Source organism: Scyliorhinus torazame, chromosome 8 (assembly GCF_047496885.1).
Source record: "Scyliorhinus torazame isolate Kashiwa2021f chromosome 8, sScyTor2.1, whole genome shotgun sequence".
Classification (NCBI taxonomy): Eukaryota; Metazoa; Chordata; class Chondrichthyes; order Carcharhiniformes; family Scyliorhinidae; genus Scyliorhinus; species Scyliorhinus torazame.
The window spans coordinates 31650267-31674434 of record NC_092714.1 but is presented as its reverse complement, the minus strand read 5'-3'; the positions used below and the strand labels follow the sequence as shown (position 1 = coordinate 31674434).

Genomic DNA, 24168 nt, shown 5'->3' with positions numbered 1-24168 from the left:
GTTTAATATTCATCCCATAATGTGACTAGACTGCACAGAGAAGTAAGGCCTGTTACTGTGTTGTAAAGTTCTCTGTAGCCCAATCAATATCTTGTACAAATTTAAATATCAGCCATGATTCACTTGCTAGCACAGTCACCTCCCAGTCAGAATTTATTTTTAATTCGTTCAAGGGATATGGGTGTCGCTGGCTGGGCCAACATTTTAGTGCCAATCCCCAAGTGCCAATCCCTAAGAACGGAGTAGCTTTCCACTGGGGCATTTAACAGTCAATCACATTGCTGCGAGTTTGGAGTCACATGTAGGCCAGAGCAGGCAAGGGTGGCAGATTTCCTTCCCTAAAAAGGACATTAGTGTACCAAATAGGATTTTAACAATAATTGACAATGGCTTCCTGGTCAGCATTCAACTTCTAATTTCAGATTTTTATTTAATTCAAATTTAACCATCTGCCCTGGTGGGGATTTGAACCCAGGTCCCCAGAATATTTATCCTGGGTCTCTGGATTACTAGTCCAGTGACAATACCACTATGCCGTCACCACCTAATAATAATCGTTATTATCACAAGTAGGCTTACATTAACACTGCAATGAAGTTACTGCAACGCCTCCCCATGTTATGGGAGACTCGAGCACAAAGTCTGGTACTCCAGTGCGGTACTGAGGTACTGTTGCAGGTACTGTTGCAGCTGCTGTCTTTTGGACAAGATGTGAAATGAGGCCCTGTCTGCCTTACTTAATCACCAGGAAGGGGGGTTTTCCCCGGTCTCCTCGCAAATACTCATTACTCGATCATCAATCACTAAAAATTCTGGTCATCATCACATTACTGTCTTTGGGAGCTTGCTGTGCACTAAAGGACTGCCACTTTTTCTACATTACAACAGTGACCACAATTCAAAAAGTACTCCAACGGCTGTAAAACACTCACTTCATTAACATTAAAGCACTTGAGGTCATGAAAGATGCTATATAAATGCAAATCTTTCTTTGTAATCACTTCACTTATAGAGTCAATGCCTAGTTTTTCTACCTACACTCGGACCTGTATATCAGCACCCCTGGACATGTACAAGAATATTGTTTAAGATTTATGCACTTACTTTAGTTGATCCTTTTCTTGAAAAAAATCTGAAGAACATTGCCTAATTTCCAACCTCATTCTAAATGTTGTAAAAGATAATTTGTCATGCTAGAAATGAGCAATCTGCACGCAGGAATTTTTTCAAACTCAATTTCTTTCTGCCTCAGCTGACGTAAGGTTTGGCTTTTCGGTCAGGGAGGTTGATTAAAACCTGAGAAATATCTATACTCATATCTTTGGGAAGGCCAGGATATAATGATATCTTTGCTCACATGGTCAGATCTTGGTTTTCCCCATCCATACACTGACCAAAGCACAATCCCACAACTATATCAATGATGCATCTTTTGGTTTCAAACTGTTAACCCTGCTTTGCAGGTATGGGAGCACATCATGCAAACAAATATGGCAATGTTATCAAACATATGCTGCTACATAATCCCCAACGCTTAGAACCAAAGACAAACTACAGTGCAGAAAGTGGCCATTCAGCCCATCATGTCTGGGCCAGCCAGAGAAAAAACAGAAATTAGTTGATGTGTTGGGCGTTCTGGATCCGTGGAACACATACAGGCCACCAACACTTAAATTAGTGCAACACTATTTTATTAAGTTAGAAGCTGTTGAACATACTTTCACTGTGGGTTAACACGATGTTAGATTAAACTAAAGACCCATGCCTGTCCAAACCAGTCTCTGCACTCAACACATGGTGAGGATCTGTGCTGTAAGCTCTGTCCTTGTAGGAGGCTGCATCCCGAATGAGCGGGAACTCTGATGCCCCCTGTCTTTATAGTGAGTGTGCTCTAACTGGTGATTGGCTGCGGTGTTGTGTGTGTTGATTGGTCTTGCTGTGTGTCCATCAGTGTGTGTGTATCTGCACCATGATATACTGGTGTATATCATGACACCAGTCACTCATTTTAATCCCATTTTCCAGCACCTGGTCCGTAGCCTAAGACCATAAGACCATAAGAATAGGAGCAGAATTAGGCCACTCAGGCCATTGAGTCTGCTCCGCCATTCAATCATGGCTGATATTTTTCTCAACCCCCTTCTCCTGCCTTCTCCACATACCCCAGATCCCCTTATTGATCCAGAATCTACCTATCTGTGTCTTAAAGACACTCAGTGATTTTGCCGCAGAAGAGTTCCACAGATTCACCACCCTCTGGCTGAAGAAATTCCTCCTCATCTCTTTGTTAAAGGATCTTCCCTTTAGTCAGAGATTGTGTCCTCTGATTCTCATTTTTCCTACAAGTAGAAACATCCTCTCCACATCCACTCTATCGAGGCCTCGCAGTATCCTGCGAGTTTCAATAAGATCCCCCTCATCCTTCCAAACTCCAATGAGTACAGACCCAGAGTCCTCAACCGTTCCTCATATGACAAGCTCTTCATTCCAGGGATCATTCTTGTGAACATCCTCTGGACCCTTTCCAAGGCCACCACATCCTTCCTTAGAGACAGGCCCAAAACTGCTCACAATACTCCAAATGGGGTCTGACCAGAGCCTTGTATAACCTCAGAAGTACATCCTGGTCTTGTATTCTAGCCCTCTCGACATGAATGCGAACATTGCATTTCCCTTCCTAACTGCCAACTGGACCTGCACATTAACCTAAAGAGAATCGTGAACAAGGACTCCCAAGTCCATTTGTGCTTCTGATTTCCGAAGCATTTCCCCATTTAGAAATAGTCGATGCCTCCATTTCTCCTTCCAAAATGTAGAACTTCACACTTTTCCACATTGTATTCCATTTGCACTTCATTGCCCACTCTCCTAGCTTGTCCAAATCCTTCTGCAGCCCGCTTGCTTCCTCAATACTACCTGTCCCTCTATTGATCTTTGTATCATCTGCAAACTTAGCAACAGTGCCTTCAGTACCTTCTTCCATATCATTAATGCATATTGTGAAAAGTTGTGGTCCCAGCACCGACCCCTGAGGCACACCACTAGTCACCGGCTGCCATCCTGAAAAAGACCCCTTTATCCCCACTCTCTGTCTTCTGCCAGTCAGTCAATCCTCTATCCATGCCAGGATCTTACCCTGAACATCATGAGCTCTTAACTTATTTAACTGTCTCCTATACAGGATCTTGTCCAAGGCCTTCTGGAAATTTAAATAAATCACGTCCACTTGTTCTCCTTTGTCTAACTTCCTTGTTATTTCTTCAAAGAACTCTAACAGATTTGTAAGCCATGACCTCCCCTAGACGAAGCCGTGCTGACTCAGTCCTATTGTCCTATTTTATCATGCACTTCCAAGTACTCCGCAATCTCATCTTTAATAATGGACTCATAAAATCTTACCAATGACCGAAGTCAGGCTAACCGGCCTATAATTTCCTGTCTTCTGCCTCCCTCCCTTCTTAAACAGTGGTGTTACATTAGCCACTTTCCAGTCCTCTGGGACCCTTCCTGCCTCCAATGATTCCTGAAAGATCACCACCAATGCCTCACAATCTCCTCAGCTATCTCTTTTAGAACCCTGGGGTATAGTCCATCTGGTCCAGGTGACTCATCCACCTTCAGACCTTTCAGTTTCCCCAGAACCTTCTCCTTAGTGATGGCCACTGCACTCACCTCTGCCCCCCCCCCCCCGATTCTTTGGAGCTCTGGCATCCCTCTGGTGTCTTCCATCGTGAAGACTTATATAAAAGTAACTATTCATTTCCTCTGCCATTTCTTTGTTTCCTAGATTTACTTCTCCAGCCACATTTTCCAGTGGTCCAATGTCTATTTTTGCCTCTCTTACTGTTTATATATTGAAAAAATACTCTTCCTATCTTCCTTTATATTATTAGCTAGCTTGCACATATTTCATCTTCTCCACCCTTTTTGCTTTTTTAGCTGACCTCTGCTCATTTTTAAAGGCTTCTCAATCCTCTGGCTTCCCACTAATTCTCGCCAATTTGCATGCTTTTTTGTTTGCTTTATGCTGTGCTCAACTTCCCTTAGCATGCTTCCTCCTCCTTGGGATGAATTTCTGCTGTGCCTCCCACATAACACCCAAAACCCCTGTCATTGCTGTTCCACAGTCTTCCCTGCTGGGCTCTTTTTCCAATAAACTCTGGCCAGCTTCTCACTCATGTTCATGGACATACTGGCACTGGAGCGGGTCCAGCGGAGATTCACATGGATGATCCCAGGAATGGTAGGCCTAACATACGATGAACGTCTGAGGATCCTGGGATTATATTCATTGGAGTTTAGGAGGTTGAGGGGAGATCTAATAGAAACTTACAAAATAATGAATGGCTTAGATAGGTTGGATGTAGGGAAGTTGTTTCCATTAACAGGGGAGTCTAGGACCCGGGGGCACAGCCTTAGAATAAAAGGGAGTCACTTTAGAACAGAGATGAGGAGAAATTTCTTCAGCCAGAGTGTGGTGGGTCTGTGGAATTCATTGCCACAGAGGGCGGTGGAGGCCGGGACGTTGAGTGTCTTTAAGACAGAAGTTGATAAATTCTTGATTTCTCGAAGAATTAAGGGCTATGGAGAGCGCGGGTAAATGGAGTTGAAATCAGCCATGATTGAATGGTGGAGTGGACCCGATGGGCCGAATGGCCTTACTTCCGCTCCTATGTCTTATGGTCTTAGTAATTACCTTTATTTAATTGTAATGCCGTTACATCTGATTGCAGCAACTCCCTCTCAAACTGCAGGGTAAATTCTATCATATTGTGGTCATTGCTCCCCAAGGGTTCCTTCACCTTAAGTTCCCTAATCAAGTCTGCCTCACTACACATCAAATCCAGAATTGCCTGTTCCCTAGTAGGCTCTGTCTCAAGCTGCTCCAAAAAACCATCTCTTCGACATTCCACAAATTATTTTCTTGGGATCCATTGCCAACCTGATTTTCCCAGTCTTGGGATCCACTACCAACCTTATTTTCCCAGTCCACCTGCATATTGAAGTCACCCATGATTATTTTAATATTGCTATTTTTACATGCCTTTTCTATTTCCCAGATTTATTTTCTGCCCCATATCCTGTCTACTGCTAGGGGACCTGTATACATAACTCCCATTAGGGTCTTTTTACCTTTGCGATTCCTCAACTCTACCCACAGAGATTCTATGCCTTCTCATCTTGTATCGCTCCTTGCTATCGATTTAACTTCATTCCTTTGCTCCCTTTGCCCATCTGCCTGTCCTTTCAATAGAATACATATCCTTGGATATTTAGGTCCCAGCCTTGATCCCCTTGCAGCCACGTCTCTGTGATGCCCAAAACATCGTACCGGCCAATTTCAATGTGCACAACAAGCCCAATAACCTTGTTCCGTATACTGCGCGCATTTAGCCTTGCAGGTTCCAGCACTTCAGATGCAACCTCGGTACCTTTTAGATGAGTTGAGCGTTTCAGCCTCAACCACCAACTTAGGCAGGGAATTCCAGACGCCCACCATTTACTGGTGAAAAGATTTTTCTTCACGTTCCCTCTAATCCTTCGATCAATAAATTAAAATCTATGCCCCCTGATAATTGATCCCTCAGCTGAGGGAAATCAAGTTTTCCTGTCTGTGCCCCTCAGTTTTGTGCACAATTAGGTCACCCCCAAGCCTTCTGTTTTAAGGACAACAACCCTACCCTATTCAATCTCTTCTCATCGCTTCAATTTTCAAGCCCTGGTAACATTCTTGTCAATCTCTTCTGCACTCTCACTAGAGCAATTATGCCCTTCCTAATGTAGTGACCAGAACTGTATGCAAAATTCCAGCTATGGCCTAACCAGCAATTAATACAGTTCCATCAGTACATCCCCACTCTTGCATTCAATATTGTGCCCCAGAAAAAAAGCATTCTATATGCTTTATTGACCACCTTGTCCACTTGCCCTGTCACCTTCAAGGACCTGTGGTCATGCACTCCCAAGGTCCTCACTTACGCACCCCTCTCAATATCTTCTTGTTTATTGAGTATTCCCTTGCTTTGTTTGCCCTCCCCAAAACTTTTACGGATTGAATTCCACTTGTCAGAATGGAAACCATCATCACCAGGACTTGGCAATACCTTCTCTGTTCTGAAGGGCATGGCTGTAAACACAAAGTCCCAAGAGCATTTAGAAATGAATGGGTTCTGTGCTTACTGACATCTACCAATAACCTTTGGTCAAGTCTGAATTTGCCACATACTTAGCCCATCTCTTTCACGAGGGAAATCAATAGACACAGGAATGTCAGATAATATGGGGCTGGTTTAGCACAGGGCTAAAGAGCTGGCTTTTAAAGCAGACCAGGGTAGGCCAGCAGCACGGTTCAATTCCCGTACCAGCCTCCTCGAACAGGCGCCAGAATGTGGCGACTAAGGGCTTTTCACAGTAACTTCATTTGAAGCCTACTTGTGACAAGAAGCGATTTTCATTTCATTTTCATTTTTTCATTTAGGATCTGTTAACCAATGTTCTAATAATTTATCCACTTTCCAGATTGTGGTGAATCTAGTTTATAGCTTTCTTTTAATATAGAAAGAAATAATTGGACATAAAGCAGGAAGTTAGTGACCGGAATAAAAATAAAGGGTGGAATTAATAGGACACCTTGTTGCATCTTGGCCTTCAGACAAGTGCAGTGACAATTATGAAAAAACAGAACAGCCATTTTTGCAAACAGCATTCTGCTGACGGAAATGATAACCAGAAGAAACAACACTTGCCAGAAAAATTCTCATCTCCTTATCACATAGTTCCGTGAGAACTTTTAACACCAATGCTGGAATGGATTTAACATCCCACCTCAATGCCTCATACATTGGAACAACATTTTCTTAGCACTGCAATGCAGTGTCTTCGTAGGTTGAGGGTGAGCCCAGCCCTTTGAGACTTCAGTACAGTATTGAAGGATTGCTGTATGCTGGAAGGTGTGGGCTTTCAGGCATCACATTAGACAAAGCCTATGATTGCTTCTCAGATAGATGTGAAAGACACAGAGAACTGCTCAAAGAGCAGCAGAGATCTCAGGCATCTAACTGCTTAAACATTATGCGTTGGAGGTTGGAATGAGAAGTTCTGAGACAATTTCTTAACAAGAATAATTAAATACTATTCCACAAAGTACCAAAGGAACCCCGAACTAAATATGGAAAATGTGGAGAGGAAAATGGTTAATGATTCAGGTTGATGAGTTTTGGGCAGAACTGTTTGAACTGCTTCACTTTGGTGAAAATTTCCCTTTCCACAAGGACATTAGCTTTGTTCAGTGATTCTGTGGCCTAGATACTCTATACTTGTGTGTCTGGAAAATGCACTTGCTCCTTTTCAGGCACAGTCACGCCTCTGAAAAACATTATCCAGGATTGCATAGGTGCTCCTCGGTCTTCCCTGCAATTCAGATCTCATCCAAGTAGACTTTAAGCTGAGGAATACCTTGCAACAGGTTGTCCATTGTCATTTGAAAGATCGCTGGATTGGAGGATACGCCAAAAACCAAGATGATTGTACTTGAACAAGTACAGCCCTTTGAGTGTTGATAGGGACTTACTGCTTTGAAACTTACTCTATCAAGAGTTGACCACACATGCGCACCGTACCATCAGACAAGAACCATTGTAGCTGCCCAACGAGGAAACTGAATAGGCTCAATTATTTGCAGCTGATCCAACTCCTCATTCACTTTCCTTCTCATGGCATAGGGCCCTGTACTGGGCTTAAAAAATGAGTTCATCAGTAAACACGTCCGCATACTTCTTGACATCCTTGGTCCCGCTGGTGTGCATAATCTCACCCCACTTCAGTGGAATTTTGCTGAGCTCGTCACACCCGAGCACACATGTCCCTTCCCTTTGTCCACAAGGAGGTGTGCCCTTGCTTCTTGATCATTGAGCATGTGGACTTCCAGCGCCCCGAGCAAAGGGATGGACTCACCACTGTACATTCGAAAATTAACCTCTGCTTGTGCTCGGTTAGTGTCTCACACCAACTTGTAGGTCTCTTTACCAATTACAGGCTTGGATGCTTGTGCCCACCTCCATTTTGATTTGCTTACCATCGACCACCACTGTAGTAAAAATAGGCCTCATTCACATTAAACATGCCATACACTTGCTCTTCCGCATGCTCTGAGCTGTCCAGCGTTTTTCTCACTTTTCCCCCCAGGACCCACATTTACCAACTGGCAGCCTTTGGGACACACACCAGTCAACCTTCACAACCCACCATTGTCTCTTAACTTTAATGCGACTGGTGAGCCTGCTTGGTCCTCACGATCTCATCAATTCAGGTTCACAGGAGGAGTGAGAGCAATGCGCAAATCAGAATGCGTAAATCAGATGCAGAGTTCAGGGTTCCTTTGTACTGTCTTCATCTTTGAGGACGGAAAATTCAGCCTCGCACATATAGGTTGTTGTGAAGGGCAACAGCAACAAAATGCTCGTTTTACTCAGCACTGGATACTCTTCGGAAATCTTGACGTTTCTCGTCACGAAAAAGATATGGTAACTTGAGACCACAAAGCAAGTATGTGCTGTCTATTTATATAAAGAAGTTCCTTCTTTTAAATAATGAAATTTGACAACAGTAACTCAGCTGAGCAGTACTAACAGTAATAAATACATTAATACAGGAGCCAAAGTAAAACAGGTCTTGCTTACAGGTCTCCCTCTTGCAGACTGGAAAGCCTGCACATGCTCAGAAGCCTCAGCAGATGCCAGAAAAACAATTACATAGACAAAAAGCTTATAAGAACGCACTGTACTCAAAATGACACTCTGTACTAGTCATCATATGACAAGCACCATCTCCCTGATCTTGCAACGATACACAGCATCCCATATTCGGCAACTGACATTACTCAATTTAAAGCTAAGAAACCACTGCAAAACAACCCCACCAAATAATACAGTTTTTGCATGGGGATCCAGTAGTCTCCCATTGGGAGGGTACTTCCTCCCAATATTCAATGACCAAACAAGGACAAACAAGCAACCAATTCAAATTAAATCAGTATAACAAAGTCAGATAAATGCCAAACAAGGCTGATAAGGTAGGAGAAAAAGCTATGTGAGCATTTAGAACAAAGAGTCTGCCGGAGGTACTTAATATACCTGTGATGTATGATAAATTTGTGGTCACGTTTTTGAGGATATGATTAGCATATTGGGTGAAGGAGATCCAGTAGGTAGTGATCGTCATTAGAATTGTTCCGGTGCAGAAGAGTGCCATTCAGTCCATTATGTCTGCACTGGCTCTCCAAATAAGCACCATGACTTAGTGCCATTCCCCAGCCATACCCCCATAACCCTGCAGAAACAAATAATCCGGCCCTTTGTTGCTATTCAAATGATCACCTAATGCCCTCTTGAATGCCTCAATACAACCTGCTTCCACCACACTTCCAGAAAGTGCATTCCAGACCCCAACTACTTGCAATGTTAGAAAGTTTGTTAGAAAGTTTTTTCTCACATCGAATTTGCTTTTTTTTCTAAATGTTGGTTTTTCTAACCATCTCCCCTTGATTATTTCTTTTTCCCAATTAAGGGCAATTTAGCGTGGCCAATCCAACTATCCTGCACATCTTTGGGTTGTGGGGGCGAGACCCATGCAGACACAGGGAGAATGTGCAAACTCCACGCCGACAGTGACCCGGGGCTGGGATTGAACCCGGGTCCTCGGCGCAGTGAGGCAGCATTGATAACCACTGTGCTGCCCTTGCATTTGCATCTTTTGCACAACGTTTTAAATCTGTGCTTCTTCATTCTCTATCCTTTTACAAGCAGGAACAGTTTCTTCCCGTCTACTCTGTCTAGCCCCCTCATGATTTTTGAACACCACTGTCAAATCTCAAACTTCTACTCTCCAAGAACAGTCCCAACTTCTCCAATTTATCTTCATAACTGAAGTTTCTCATCCCTGGAACCATTCTTGTCAACTCTTCTTCCAATGCATTCACATCCTTCCTAAAGTGTGGCACCAGAACTGGACACAACACTCCAGCTGAGGTCTAGAACACAAAACATACAGTGCAGAAGAAGGCCATTCTGCACCGATCCACTTAAGCCTTCACTTCCACCCTATCCCCCTAACCCAATAACCCCTCCTAATCTTTTTTAGACACGAAGGGGAATTTAGCGTGGCCAATCCACCTAACCTGCACATCTTTGGACTGTGGGAGGAAACCGGAGCACCCGGAGGAAACCCACACAGACACAGGGAGAACGTGCAGACTCCACAGAGTGACCCAGCAGGTAATCGAACCTGGGACCCTAGTGCTGTGAAGCCACAGTGCTAACCACTATGATACCGTGCTGCCCAGGTCTAACTAGTGTCTTATAAAAATTCATCAAAGGGCAGCATGGTGGCTCAGTGGTTAGCATTGCTGCCTCATGATGCTGAGGTCCCAGGTGGAGTTTGCACATTATCCCAGTGTTTGCGTGGGTTTCGCCCCCACAACCCAAAGATGTGCAGGTTAGGTGGATTGGCCACGCTAAATTGCCCCTTAATTGGAAAAAATGAATTGGGTTCTCTAATTTATTTTTAAAATATTTAAGTTCAGCAAAACCTCCTTGCTCTTGTACACTATGCCACTAATAAGGATAAGATACTGTATGCTTTACTAACTACTCTCTCCACCTGTTCTGCTACCTTTAACGACTTATGCACACATATACACACAGGTCCCTCTGCTCCTGCACACCCTTTAGAACAATGTTTTTCAAAGTGGGGGTCATGACCTGCAGGTGGGTCACATGATGTAGAATTGGTCACCAAAAATGATCCCCAAAGATTGCTCGACTTCCTTCTCCTCCCCCCCCCCCATTTTCTCTCTGGGTAAATCCTTGCTGCAGTACAGTGTATGACCATATGAGGCTGATGTAGAAACCGGAGCCATGGACTTTCTTGCCCCCTGGGTCACTGTTACAGTCACCGACACAGCCTCCAGGAACGCCTCCCATTTCAGCAGCAGCTGATTGTCCAGGTTAGTCAGCGCCTGCAATTACAACTGAGGAGTTTTTTTTTTTTTAAATCAATTCTCTTCTCTTTAAATTTATTTCCTGTAGATACTCCTTCTGCACAGTTAACTCGCAGTAGCACTTTGCACTCTTTTTCCCCAGAAATGCAACTCCCACCCAAAACCAAATGACTGCTTATTGAGATATGTTTCCACAAATACCTCAAGTCAGCAAACTGTAGCCGGAGGTCTCCTATTTCCAAGAAAAAGCAAATAATTCCTGTGTATCCTGTCCTCATCACGGTGTACAATCCTTCCAGTTTTGAACTTGCCCCTGCACACTAATGTCTAGATCATTAATAAACATCAAGAAAAGGGTCCCAAGACTTCCGGTGTCGGCGATGTGCTGAGCGGACGCCCATCAGGTGGCTCTCCTCCCAACTAGAACCAAAAAAGTTAGTTTCAGAAGAATTTGGCCTGAAAAGTAAACTGAAAAGAATCCCAAAAGGAGATACAGCGGTGAAAAAGATGCCGGCAAACGGTAGCTCGAGGGGCTGACGAAAGGACAGAAGTGGCAGAAAGGGCCATGACCAGCGGGCGGAGGAGCTGGTGGACTCACGAGGCGAGGTGGAAGCCCCGGCCGCCCAAGAGTGGGGAAGACCGGTGACCCGAGCTCTGGCGCCGACACCATCAACAACTTCTTCCTCCCCACCAGGGGACGGGTGGAAGGTCTTCCTAAATAAGGAGCTGGCCGCCATAAAGGGGGCAATAAAAACAAAATTCTAGTGGCAGTGAAGGAGGTGGTGACGGAGACAATGGTCTCCCTCCAATGCACGATCGATAACCTGGGGAAGAAAGTGGAGGGGCAGGAAAAAACATTCCTGGACCTCGAAAGACCAGAGCGATAGGATTGTTGCTCTGGAGCAGTTGTAAAAAGATTGGTGGCAGTCCAGGGGTGTTTGAAGGTTGAGGACCAGGAGAACCGGTCCCAGCAACAGACGATTCGAATTGTGGGCCTGCCGGAAGGCATCGAGGGCAGAGGCCCGACAGACTATATCGCCCAAATGGTGGGCAATCTAGTCGGGAGAGACTGTTTCCCAACCTCCCGGAACTCGACAGGGCACACAGTTCGCTCCAGCTGAAGCCCAAAGCAGGGGAGCAGCCGAGAGCGATAATAGCAAAGCTGCACCGATACCAGGACCGGGAAAGGATCCTGAAATGAAATGAAAATCGCTTATTGTCACAAGTAGGCTTCAAATGAAGTTACTGTGAAAAGCCCCTAGTCGCCACGTCCCGGCGCCTGTTCGGGGATCCTGAGGTGGGCCAGGCAAACGAAAGCGAGCTCGTGGGAAGGACTCAGAATCCGGGTCTACCAAGACATTGGGGCAGACTTGGCAAAGAAAAGGTCCAAGTTCAACGGGGCAAAATCAGCGCTCTACAAGAGTGGGGTGTGGTTTGGCATGTTGTTACAACCTGGTCCCGTGTTTGCACGGGCATGTACTGCCTTGTTCTGAACAGAAAGACCAAGGAGAGCAGACATCGAGGACAGGGAAAGCACGTGAGGGAGCAGAGAGGGGAATACAGGCAGTCAGAGAACACAGGCAAAGGGCTAGACTAGCAGGGTGGACTAGCATGGGAAGACAGGAAGGGGGCCGCGGCGCACCTCTCGGCAGAGAGGGAGCGCCTGGCCCGGGGGGGGGGGGGAAGAGAGAGAAAAGTCAGGGAGGGAGACACGTAGGGAGGGGGGCAGCGGGAGGAATATGGAACAGGCATGGGACAGAACGGGGAAAAGGAGTTGGCAACAGGATTGGCTTGGGCAGGCAGGGAGCAAGCCGAGGAATCAAAATGGCACTGCAAGCAGCCACTTTGGAGGATCCCTAAACAAAGAGAAACCTGAGAGTGCAGGTGCGCACATAGTTGGTGGCCATGCTGGGTGCCCCCTTGACAAAGGGAAACCCCGGAGAGGAAGGGCCCGGCCTCATGATGAGAACGGTGACCGTGGCCATTTTGGACGCCCCCTAACAAAAGGGAAACTCCGGAGTGCACCCACCAGGTAAGTATGGTAGAATGTAAGGGCACTTAATGGTCCGGTGAAAAGATCCAGAGTCTTCGGCCACTTAAGAAGCCTGAACGCTGACATAATCTTCCTGCAGGAGACACACCCGAGGAAAAAGGACAGACTGCTGGTAAGAAAGAGCGTACCATTCATATTACGGGACGAGGGCTAGGGGAGTAGCCATACTGATCAGTAAGAAGACGAGGTTTATGGAGACCAGGACGGTTATGGACCAAGGATGATGGTACATCATAGTAGGCAGTGTCCTAGACGGGGCACCGGTGGTACTGGTAAATGAGTACGAGCCCAACTGGGACGACAGACTTCATAAAATAGACCATGGCGGAACTCCCCGGCATCGACACACACAGACTGACTACAGGGGGGGGGGGCGACTTTAACTGCGTGCAGGACCCGCTGACCGACCCATCAAACCCCAGAACGGGGAAAAAGACAGGCATGGTTAGGGAATAGGAGACATTCATGGAACAGATGGGGACGGTGGGCCCATGGCGCTTTCTGCACCCTGGCGAGAGGGAATTCTCATTCTTCTCACTGGTCCACAAGGTTTACACCCAAATCAACTTCTCTGCAGTGGGGAAATCAGTGCTTCCAGGAATTGTAACAGCGGAATACTCCGCGTTAGTCATCTCCAACCACGCTCCACACTACGTGGATGTGAGGTTAGAGATGGGCCATGCCCAATGCCCCACATGGGAGGTTGGACACAGACCGCCTGGCCGACAAGACCTACTGCCAGAAAACATCACAGGCCAGAGGCGACTACGTGACAACCGGTACGGGTAAGTCTCACCTTCCACGTTCTGGGAGGCACTAAAGGCTGTCATCAGAGGGGAAATTATAGCCTTCAAGGCGCCCAGAAACAGAGAAGAGGGGGCAGCCAGGCATCAGCTGATTGACTCCATCCTGGAGGTTGACAGAAAGTACTCTGAGGCCCCGACTATAGATATACTGGCGGAGAAGAAAAAGCTACAAATAGACTTTAACCTGCTATCCACTAGGAAAGCAATACACCAACTCCGCCAGACACGGGGGACATTCTACAAACACGGAGAAAAGGCTGGCCGCCAACTGGCTCACCAGCTGAGAAAGCAGCAGCCACGAGGGAAATAGCGCAGGTAAAAGATAGCAGAGGCAGACTGGTAACGGAACCAAAATAGGTCAATTGGGCATTTGAGACCTTCTACCGAGGGCTGTACACCTCCGAACCTCCGATGGGGATGCGGGGATGAAACAGTTCCTCGACAGACTGGACATGCCAGTTGAAGGGGAAGACAGGCAGGGGGGAACTGGAAGCACCAATAGATCTGGGAGAGATCATCAAGAGCATCAGTTCCATTCAGGCGGGAAAGTCGCCTGGACTGTACGGGTTCCCGGCGGACTGGAAGGAATCCCATTCAAGTGGGCTGGGGACTCTGAAGCGAAGCACAGAGCAGTGCCAACTCCACCTCCTCCTGCGCAAGGTTCAGCCTCATGCAGTTCAAAGTGGTGCACAGTTCAAAGTGGTGCACAGAGTGCACCTAACCAGAACCTGAATGAGTAAGTTCTTCCCAGAGGTGGAGGATGTGAACGGTGCCAGAGAGGCCCAGCCAACCACACCCATGTTTTGGGCCTGTCCCAAACTTGCAGCGTTCTGGACAGCCTTCTCCGAGGCAATGTCCAAGGTTGTGGGGGTGAGGGTGGAGCCGTGCCAAAGAGTGGCAATTTTCAGGGTATCCAAACAGCCAGAGCTACACATGGGGAAGTGGGCCAATGCCCTAGCATATGCTTCCCTAATCGCACGCCGGAGAATCCTGCTCGGCTGGCAATCGGCAGCACCATCCACAGTGGCAGACTGGCTGGCAGACCTGGCGGAATTTCTCCATTTGGAGAAAATTAAATACACCATCTGAGGGTTGGAAGAAGGCTTCCTCAAAGCATGGGGACAATTAGTCGGTCTGTTCCAAGACCTGTTCGAAGCCAACAGGGAAAAAAGTGAGATGGGAGAAGACAGACAGGAACACACAACTCTGGAGCGAGGAAGAGAGGAGGGAACTCAGGGGAACTACAGGGAGAAGCACGGAGGGAGGGGGAGGGGGCAAAAGCACCCCCTCAAACCTGCAAGGCAGGAGGTGGAAAACGAAGGAAGGGGGGGGGGGGGGGGGGGAGGTGGAGAATAGGAGCCAGGGGACAGTACACCCTGAATGACCAAGGAGGGGTTGGGGCGGACGGGGGGGACAATTTTCAAAAAAAAGGAAAAGGGTCCCAATTCCCCTGGAGAACTCCACAACAAACCTTCCTTCAACCCAAGAATATTGATTAGCCATTACGCTCCGTTTCCAATCACTTAGCCAATTCTATATCCACGTTCCTACTGTCCTTTTATTCCATAAAGTTATTTTTTCTCAACTCTGTGGTCTGTATTAAATGCGTTTTGTGTCCATGTATACCACATCAACAAGATTACCTGCATCAACCCTCTCGTTACCTGTTCAAAAATCGTCAAGTAAGTTAAACATGATTTTCCCTCAAAAAAAAAAATCCATGCTGCCTCTTCCTAATCAACTCACATTTTCCCCCTGTAACTACTAATTCTATCTCAAATAATTGTTTCCAGCAGCTTCCCTACCACTGAACCTAAACTTACTGGTCTGTAATTGGTGGGCTTATCCTTACACAACCTGTTTTGAAAAAGGGTGTAATATTTGAAATTCTCCAGTCTTCTTATACCTCTCAAGTCCAGGGAAGACTGAAAGATTATGGCTAGTGGCCCTGCAATTTCCACTCTCACTTTCTTCAATATCTTTGGATGCATCTCATCCAGTCCCGATGCCTTGTCAACTTCAGTACTGACAGTTTATCCAATATCTCCTCCCTGTCAATTTTGAACCCTTCTAGTGAGTTTCCTCTTCTGTCACCTGTGGTCAGGGCAACATCGGTTTCCTTGGTAAAGACAGATGTAAGTATTCATTTAATACCTCAAGTCATGCTCCCTGCCACCATGTGAAAATCCCCTTTTTGGTCCCCAATTGGCCCGATTCCTTTTACCATACTTTTACAATTTATGTGCCTATTGGGGTTCCACTTTATGTTCATTTCATTTCATGTTGGCTGTCAGTCTTTTCTCATAATCCTTCTTCGCTTCTCGTTTCCTTTTTTTATCTCCCTTCTTAACCCCTCTTGGTTTTCAATTGTATTTTCTACCTAACACCCGTCATAAGTGCACTTTTTCTTCTTTATCTTAATTTCTATCTCCTTCTTCATCCAGGGAGCTCCGATTTGTTTGCCCTACCATTCATTTTTGAGGGAATATATACCTTAATTGTGTCCAGACAATTTTTTTTTTTTTTTTTTAAGGTAGCCCATTGTTCAGCTACAGTTTTTCCAGCCACCTTTGGCTCTAGTCTATCTGGTCCAGCTCCTTTCTTGTCCCATTGAAGTTGGCTCTCTCCCAGTTTATTAGTCTTACTCTGGATTGTTCTTTTCTACCGTGATCCTAAACGGTATGATACAATAATCACGGTCTCCTAAATGTTCCCCCACTGACAAGTGACCTATCGGGTCCACCTCATTTCCAAGAACCAGGTCAAGAGGTGCCTTGTTTCCTTGTTGGGACTGGACACAAACTGCTGCAGAAAATTTTCCTGAACACAAAGCTAGGCACACTTGTGCCTCGCTGCCCTTGACACGACTTCTATCCCAGTCTATATTTGGGTCATTTAGGTCCACATTATACCTACTCTATGTTTGTAACTCTGTAATTTCGCTACAGATTTGTTCCTCTACATCCTTTCCACTACGACACTGAACAATATGATTGCATACGGTCTGTTCCCTGACCATGGAATCCCCAGTACCGGCTGATCTCCCACTTTTCTTGCTTCCTTCTGTGCAGCTGAACGTCCCAACGGTGCCACCGACTTGGCTTTGGCTGCATTCCCCCGAGGAACCAGCTCTAGTCAAATTGATTCTGTTCTGGAATCCTCTGGGACATCTTCTTTCTCCAGAACTGCAATGCTCTCCTTAACCAATACTGCATACCCCTCCTCCTTTTATTATTTTCCTATCTTTTGTGAACACTGTATACCAAGGAATATTTAACACTCAGTCCTGCACTTGCTTGAGCCAGATCTCTTATCACAACATCAGAATTCTACATGGCAATCTCTGCCTGTAACTCAATCTTATTTACAATATTCCATGCATTCACATAATGCAGCATAACCCTGATTTAGACTTCATTACTTTCTCCCTTCATCCGATTCCACCGATTAATTTACCATTCTGAACTACCCCTCAGGTTCTCAACCCGCTGACAAGCTAGTTGAAATCTTCCCCAACAGTACAGAACAAATCTCCCTGCGAGGATATTAGCCTTGGCCCTGTTAAGATGCAACTTATCCAGCTTCTACAGGTCACACTTTCCCCAGAACTAGTCCCAATGCCTCAGAAATCTGATGCTCTCCTTCCGACACCAGTTCACCAGTCCCAGTGTTCAACTGCTCAATCCTCCTATTCCTATGCTCACTTGCATGTGGCACTGGGAATAATCCTGGGATCACTGCTCCTGAATTCCTGCTTTAAAATTTCCTTCCAAACTCCCTAAAACATGCTTTCAGTACCTCATTACCCTTGTTATCCATGTCATTGGTACCAATGTGGACCATGACTTCTGGCCGTTTCCCATCTGCAGCTGCTCAGTGACAACCTTGACCCATGCACCAGGGAGGCAACACACCATCATGGAGTCAGGTTAACTGTCACAGAAATGCCTGGTTTATTATGACTATGGAATCCCCAATCACTATTGATCTCCCACTCTTGTTCCTCTCCTCCTATGCAGCTGAGCCACTCATGGTGCCACAGACATGGCTCTGGTTACAGAGGATCTTTTCCCTCACCATTATCTAGACTAGAAAACCAATGAATGGGCAAGATAGATTCAGGGGACTCCTGTGCTACCTGCCTAGGTCGACTGCCTGGTGGTCTCCCATTCCCTATGCCTGCATGCTCCTAACTGCAGGCAACCACCTCCCTAAACATGCTATGCACATGGTTCTCTACCTCGTGGGTGCACAACAATGACTTCCAGCCGCCGCTCAAGTTCTGAAATCTAGGGCACCATGGTGGTGCAGCGGTTAACATTCCTGTCTCAAGGCGCTGAGGTCCTAGGTTCGATCCCGGCCCTGGGTCACTGTCCGTGTGGAGTTTGCACCTTCTCCCCCACAACCCATTTGCCCCCACAACCCAAAGTTGCGCAGAGTAGGCCACGCTAAAGAGTAGGATTGGCCATGCTAAATTGCACGTTAATTGGAAAGAATTAATTGGGTACTCTAAAAAAAATTTTTTTAAGTTCTCTGGAGCTCAAGCTTCTGCAGCCAGTCGCCACTCCCTGCAATGTATTGGTCTGGAACACATGCTGCACCCGTAACTTCCCACATCCCACAGGTGCACATTCCACCTGGGCGAGCTGACCAGCCATACAGTAACAGTAAAAACTATTCATTACAATTAGGGAAAGTTGAATAAACCAATTACTCATCAATCATCTTTTCCCCGTAGCAAAGTTAAGAGTCAGCTATTGGAAGCTGAAGAAAGTTAGGAAATGAAATAATCCTTCCCTTTTCACCGAACTCCAAATTATTTGGATTTCCATGTCACGAGGGATAGAAAGGAAATTAAATCATGAAGTACAGGAATTTAAATGGGAATATGAATCTGACAATTTGGCTGAGGAATCACAAACTATTAGAAGACATCTTAAGCTCTGGATGAGACACAATTTCCTCCAGGTAAATAGCAGGAAAGCAATATCCAATGTTTTCAGCTCCCATCACATCTATACCCAAACCACTGAATCTTACCCATTTCCCTGGTCACTGCTTTAGATAGAAGCAGGCCATTTACAACCCGATTTGACCCGAGAACTCAAATGACAAATTGTTCATAAACGACTGCCTATCACCTCCTTAACAACCTCCCGCTACCTCAGCTTGGCTTCTGCAAACCTCCTCAACAACCTCCCGCTACCTCAGCTTGGCTTCTGCAAAAATCTTCATCCATGCCTTGGGTTACGTCCAGACATGACACGTCAATACTATCCTGACTTTACTCCCATCCTCCATAGACCAAGTCATTCAAAACTCTGCCTTCATCATAACCCACACCAAATCCTATTTATCAATCACCTCTCCGATACATATATTGACTCCCAGTTCCCTAACACCAAGTTTAAAATTATCATTGTGCTCGAGTCCTTCCGTTGACTCATCACCCCGATCTCTGTAACCTTCACCAGCCCTACAACGCTCCAAAAGCACTTATACACTTCACATCTTGAATTCCCATGGCCACACCATTGAAGGACGTGCCCTCGACCAACTAGGCCCCAAACTCTGAAAATCCCTTCCAAACCTCTTCCTTAAAACTCTGGCCAAACCTTTAATCTCCTTTAATATTTCTGTCAGCGTAGTGAGTTTTGGCTGATTATGCTATGTGAAACACCATAGGACATTTTCCATATAAAGTCACTACAGGAATGTTGTTCTAGTATATAGTGAGTGCTGTGATCCAAGTTTCAATTAATGATTGCGTTAATATTGCAGAACTGTTTGTTGGAAGAGGGAACAACACTGAAAATGAATTTGGATAGATTTTAGAAATAGCCTCGAGGTCAATTCGGGTCTATCTATATGAAATGACATTTGCAACAGTTTTGGATAAACTGAAGTAAATGGAGGGTGCAAGATCGGAGGCAAACACACTGCTGTCAACGGAAGGAATGAATATTGAAGGTGGTGGGTGGGGGTATCATTCAAGCGGATTGCTCTATCTTGGATGGCAATTTAAGCAAATATTGCAAATGCTGGAGATCTGAAATAAATATGAAAAGTGCTGGGAAAGCTCAACAGGAGCATCGGTAGGGTGAGAAACTAAAGTTAACACTTAAGTTCAATATGGACTTCCTCCAAATTCATTTTTAATTCTCTTGTGAACAAGACTGCAAACATTTACGGCAATTGATAAAGATGACATGAAGAGAAATGTGTTTACTATTGCAATGACTGGTTAGGATTTTAAATGCATTGCTCGATAAGAGTGGTGGAAACTGATTCAATGCTAGCTTTCAAAGAGGGAATTAAATAAATGCTTGGAAGGGAAAAAAAGAATTGTAGGTATATGGGGAAAGAGATGGCGAGTGGGAAGAGCCAGTGCTGACTCGTGGCCTTCTGTGTTGTAGTATTCTATGAATCAATTTGTAACTAGCTTGACATCTTAACTACCCATCAGGTTGAAAAGTGTGAATACGGTACATTCTTTTGAAAAAAAAAAGTTAGCACTCTTTTCCCTCGCCAATTCCATTTGTGCAGATAGTGATGATAAACAGGATAATCTTTCAAAAGGGCATCAGGTGGATTTCTGGAAAAGAGACCACAACGTGTAGAAAAGCAAGTAATCCTAGAAAATAGTTGTCTGACATTGAGACTTAGGAGCAGAGGAATGTTTTTTTTAAAAGACTCCCAAATTAGCTGTACGTCTCGAGCTTTTGCCTCTCAGGAGTTGAAGACTAACAGATTGCTCGACGGGCATGTAATCAGCCAAAGGATGGTGCTAGCACATATGGTTTCAATGGCCTTTTATTGTTGTGGATTCAAACACAGAGTGAAACTAACAGTTGTCTATTAATTTACTGCTTTATGAAAGCAAACTAAATGAGGCTTTAAATATAATTCATTGAGCATTTTGAATACGCAATGCCAAGTGATCATTAATCAGTTCTGATAATCACTCAGCTAAGTTTAAAACTGGTTATCTGCCATGATCTAGTAGCATCCACTGTTGCTTTGGCACAATTGTTATTTTGGCCACCTGATTAACATGACAAAGTTTGCTCCGATAAATTCAACCTAAGTGTCAACCCAAGTTTTCCCATTCCAGAATATGAAAATAATTATCCAGATATAGAAATAGTTGCAGCACCATAGGTTTCCAATAGCACAATTTATCAATATGGCAATGTTTCAATAGAATAAAAATGTTACACTTCTTTAAAAAAAATCTCAATCGACTAACATTCCAGTTACCCTGTTGAGTCACCATTTGCAACACAGTTAGGCTGAGCAACAGAAAGGACATGCCTGTAGTGAAGGCAGTTACCAGGCAGTACATGGAACCCTTAGTGGATGCAGTTGACTCGCAGGTAGCCCCGCCACTTGGATGCACTGGTCGAAACAATTCTGTAATCTTCTTTAGAAGTGTGCAAACCACAAAACAATGCTCAGACCCAGATCCTTGAATAATCTTACATTCTTCACAAAAAAATTAATGACACTATTTTCAAATGACATCCCCCTGTAATCTGAAAACAAATTTGAAAAAATGTTCACCTCATTAAAGAAACGTTTAGTGGAGTCCACAGCTGCAGTCACTAGAGAACCTGACATATTACAACATATGGCAGCAAGCTATGCCTCCCCATCAATGTCATCAGACGTGTCCCATCTCTTTCTATATGCCAATAGTGGATTGAACATTGCTAATTTACTTTCCTCTCCAGAATCTATACATTTTGTAGTTAAAACTTACAATCCATTTTCTAAAAAAACCATCCTAGAGGATCACATTTTTCAGCCACACAGCTATTAATTTCGAAATGCAACCAAAAATGGCTCAAAAACTTTTCTGAAAGTTAACAAAGGCATCAGGTAACTAGATCTTAGATCCTTTTCCCCAAATTACAAGAAATCTGGTGTTCTGTACTTCAGGTACTTGTAGATGGCAATTATCTGTTACTGCTGCATCATACGCTGTTTCTCGATTAAATTCAAGTAGTGACATGCATTAAGTTTAGAAACAAAAATACTATGTGTCAACATGTTCAGTGGAAAATAAATAAACCCCAATGCAATGTTTGCCACATACTTTGCTACAAGATCTGTATTTATTTTAAATTATGAAATACCTTCATCCAAAGGTTAGTCAATTTTTCCCTCTTTTGGAAACTGATTACTGTCACACAATTGCCAGTTTTTTGTGTACGCTGCTTTTTCATCCATTAAAAAAACTGTGAAAAGTTAGAGTTTGAACCTCATTTCATCCCACCAATTTAATTTCTTTTGGGCCGGGGAAAAATTGGCTGTTTGTCCTCCCACTCAAATAATTTTGATTGAAATCAATTACAAATTCAGTGGACTTAGAATCCTTATTTCACTTTTAAAAAAACAGATTTGGTCAAGCCCTCTGGTTAAGTTGCGCTTCATTTCAGCAATTTGCACTTTTCAGTGATATCAATTTTAAATGACTCTTACTTCAAAGAAATTGATTTCTTAAAAGTTTACCCCAGATGCAAGCTGTGCGTTCAAGTGACAATGCTGCACATATTCATTTAACCAACATTTTTAACCCATACAATTGATTAAAACAAAACTGGCAAAACATTTTAATTATGGCATTACAGCGTCCACCACTTAAAGTCTTACTTTCCTAAAATTATTAGTTGCTCGGTTTAACACAATGCTTTACATCAAGTTATTTCAAATATTTATTTGCCGATTGCCGTCTGGAATTTTTAATACAATTATAAATTTTGTACTTCGAACTTTATGATCAGCTTTATTAATCTTCCTTAAATATACAAAAAAAATAAGCCACAGGATAGACCCACAATAAAAGTATACAATCAAAGTTTCAGTCTTCAAAAAGTAAAAACATGGCCTTCGATAAATATACACATTTCTCAAGCTAGAGGCAGTTATTCACCAATCCAAGGCAATCCTCATTTTACATTTCATTTAATAGGTCGCAGGAATCATTCATTTCAGTTTACGACACACCTTTCTCCACAAATTTACTCATTCTAAATAACTCTAGTTAGATGCACAGTATAAATGACCAAATGTTATTCAAAAGGAACCATCGCTAATAAGAGGTTTTGCTTGGAATGCATTTTAATTCTGCCCAGAACTGCAAAACTATTAAAATTATTAAAATCATAAGATCCAATCCAAAGCTTGACGTTTTCCGCTTCTAAATACATATTTTTCTTCAGTGCAATGTTTGTACAAAAAAAAGGAGAGGGCTGACATAATTTGAAATGATCTTATATTGCAATTAGAGAAGTACTCTGCTCGTTATTGTTGGTGTAGGCTTGCAAATGGATACTTACAAGTGAGGACAGGGTCGGCAGCAGCATCTTGAACAGACTGCATAGCAAAACTGAGCCAAGCACTAACAACCACGCATAGCTCTCCGCCATATTGCTGTCATTTAACCCCACCCCAGGAAAACACACACACCACACACACACACCGACAAGAACAGAGTTAAACTCCAGGCATTCGGCTCAATGTCCCCCTCCAAACTAATTTAAAGGACTTTGCTTGTCAAGTGGTCAGCTTGAGGGAGACACAGCATGAAACAAGTCCGCAGTGAGAGGAATGGGATGCAATGGATTTAATGCACTACATGGAGATTTAAAAAGAAAGACGAATAGGTTTTACATGGTGCCTTTTTGAAAGCAGCGATCCCCCCCCCCCCCCCCAAAAAAAAGCCACCCCGCCATGTGAGAGGACAGCTCCAATCAGCAGAGATCTTTCCTACGCGCCCGCCTCAACCAACCCTGAAACCGGGGGGAAGGGAGGGGCGGAGTGATTGACAGCGCGGGAGCACCATTCAGGTGGCTCGTTATGGTTTGAATGCATGTTAATGAGCCGCGGCGGCCAATAGACGCGCGGGAGCCATCATCGCGTTGGGTGACATTGAGTAAAGGAAGGGATCTGGCTGGAACTAGTTGGTTTGGATGTATTAACGTTCCATAGTTGTATTGTAACAAGGTAGTTGTATAGCATTCGGGGCTCTCTGCACAATTTGCTGTGCAGGAGTGCAATCTGTTTGCCTTTTAGTTTCCCCCCAAAATTTTAATTTTTCGTTATACGTATTTTTTTTTTAAACTCTCCAAACATGCCTAAGAAGGGGGTGAGTAGCTTCAATTTCGTTTATTTTGTTAAGAGGAAATAAGTGGGTTTAGAAAAATAAAGGGCGAAAGAAATTGCGAGTAGATTGCATGTTCGATTTATGCGTATAATTGTATTCCGAATTCTGCAGTCTTCGGGGCAAGGAATTTAATAGGGCATTATAA

General features: G+C 44.4%; 1 protein-coding gene across 3 annotated transcripts in view; it reads right to left on the bottom strand.

The window, feature by feature from the left end:
* get1 (guided entry of tail-anchored proteins factor 1) overlaps positions 1 to 23560 on the bottom strand; it is a 78885-nt gene extending 55325 nt beyond the window's left edge. For all 3 annotated transcript variants that reach the window (XM_072513266.1, XM_072513267.1, XM_072513268.1), the window contains exon 1: positions 23197 to 23560. In XM_072513266.1, the coding sequence (XP_072369367.1) occupies positions 23197 to 23286 (90 nt within the window). In that variant the 5' untranslated portion in view covers positions 23287 to 23560. The remainder of the gene's footprint in view (positions 1 to 23196) is intronic.
* Between the last annotated feature and the right edge of the window lie 608 nt (positions 23561 to 24168).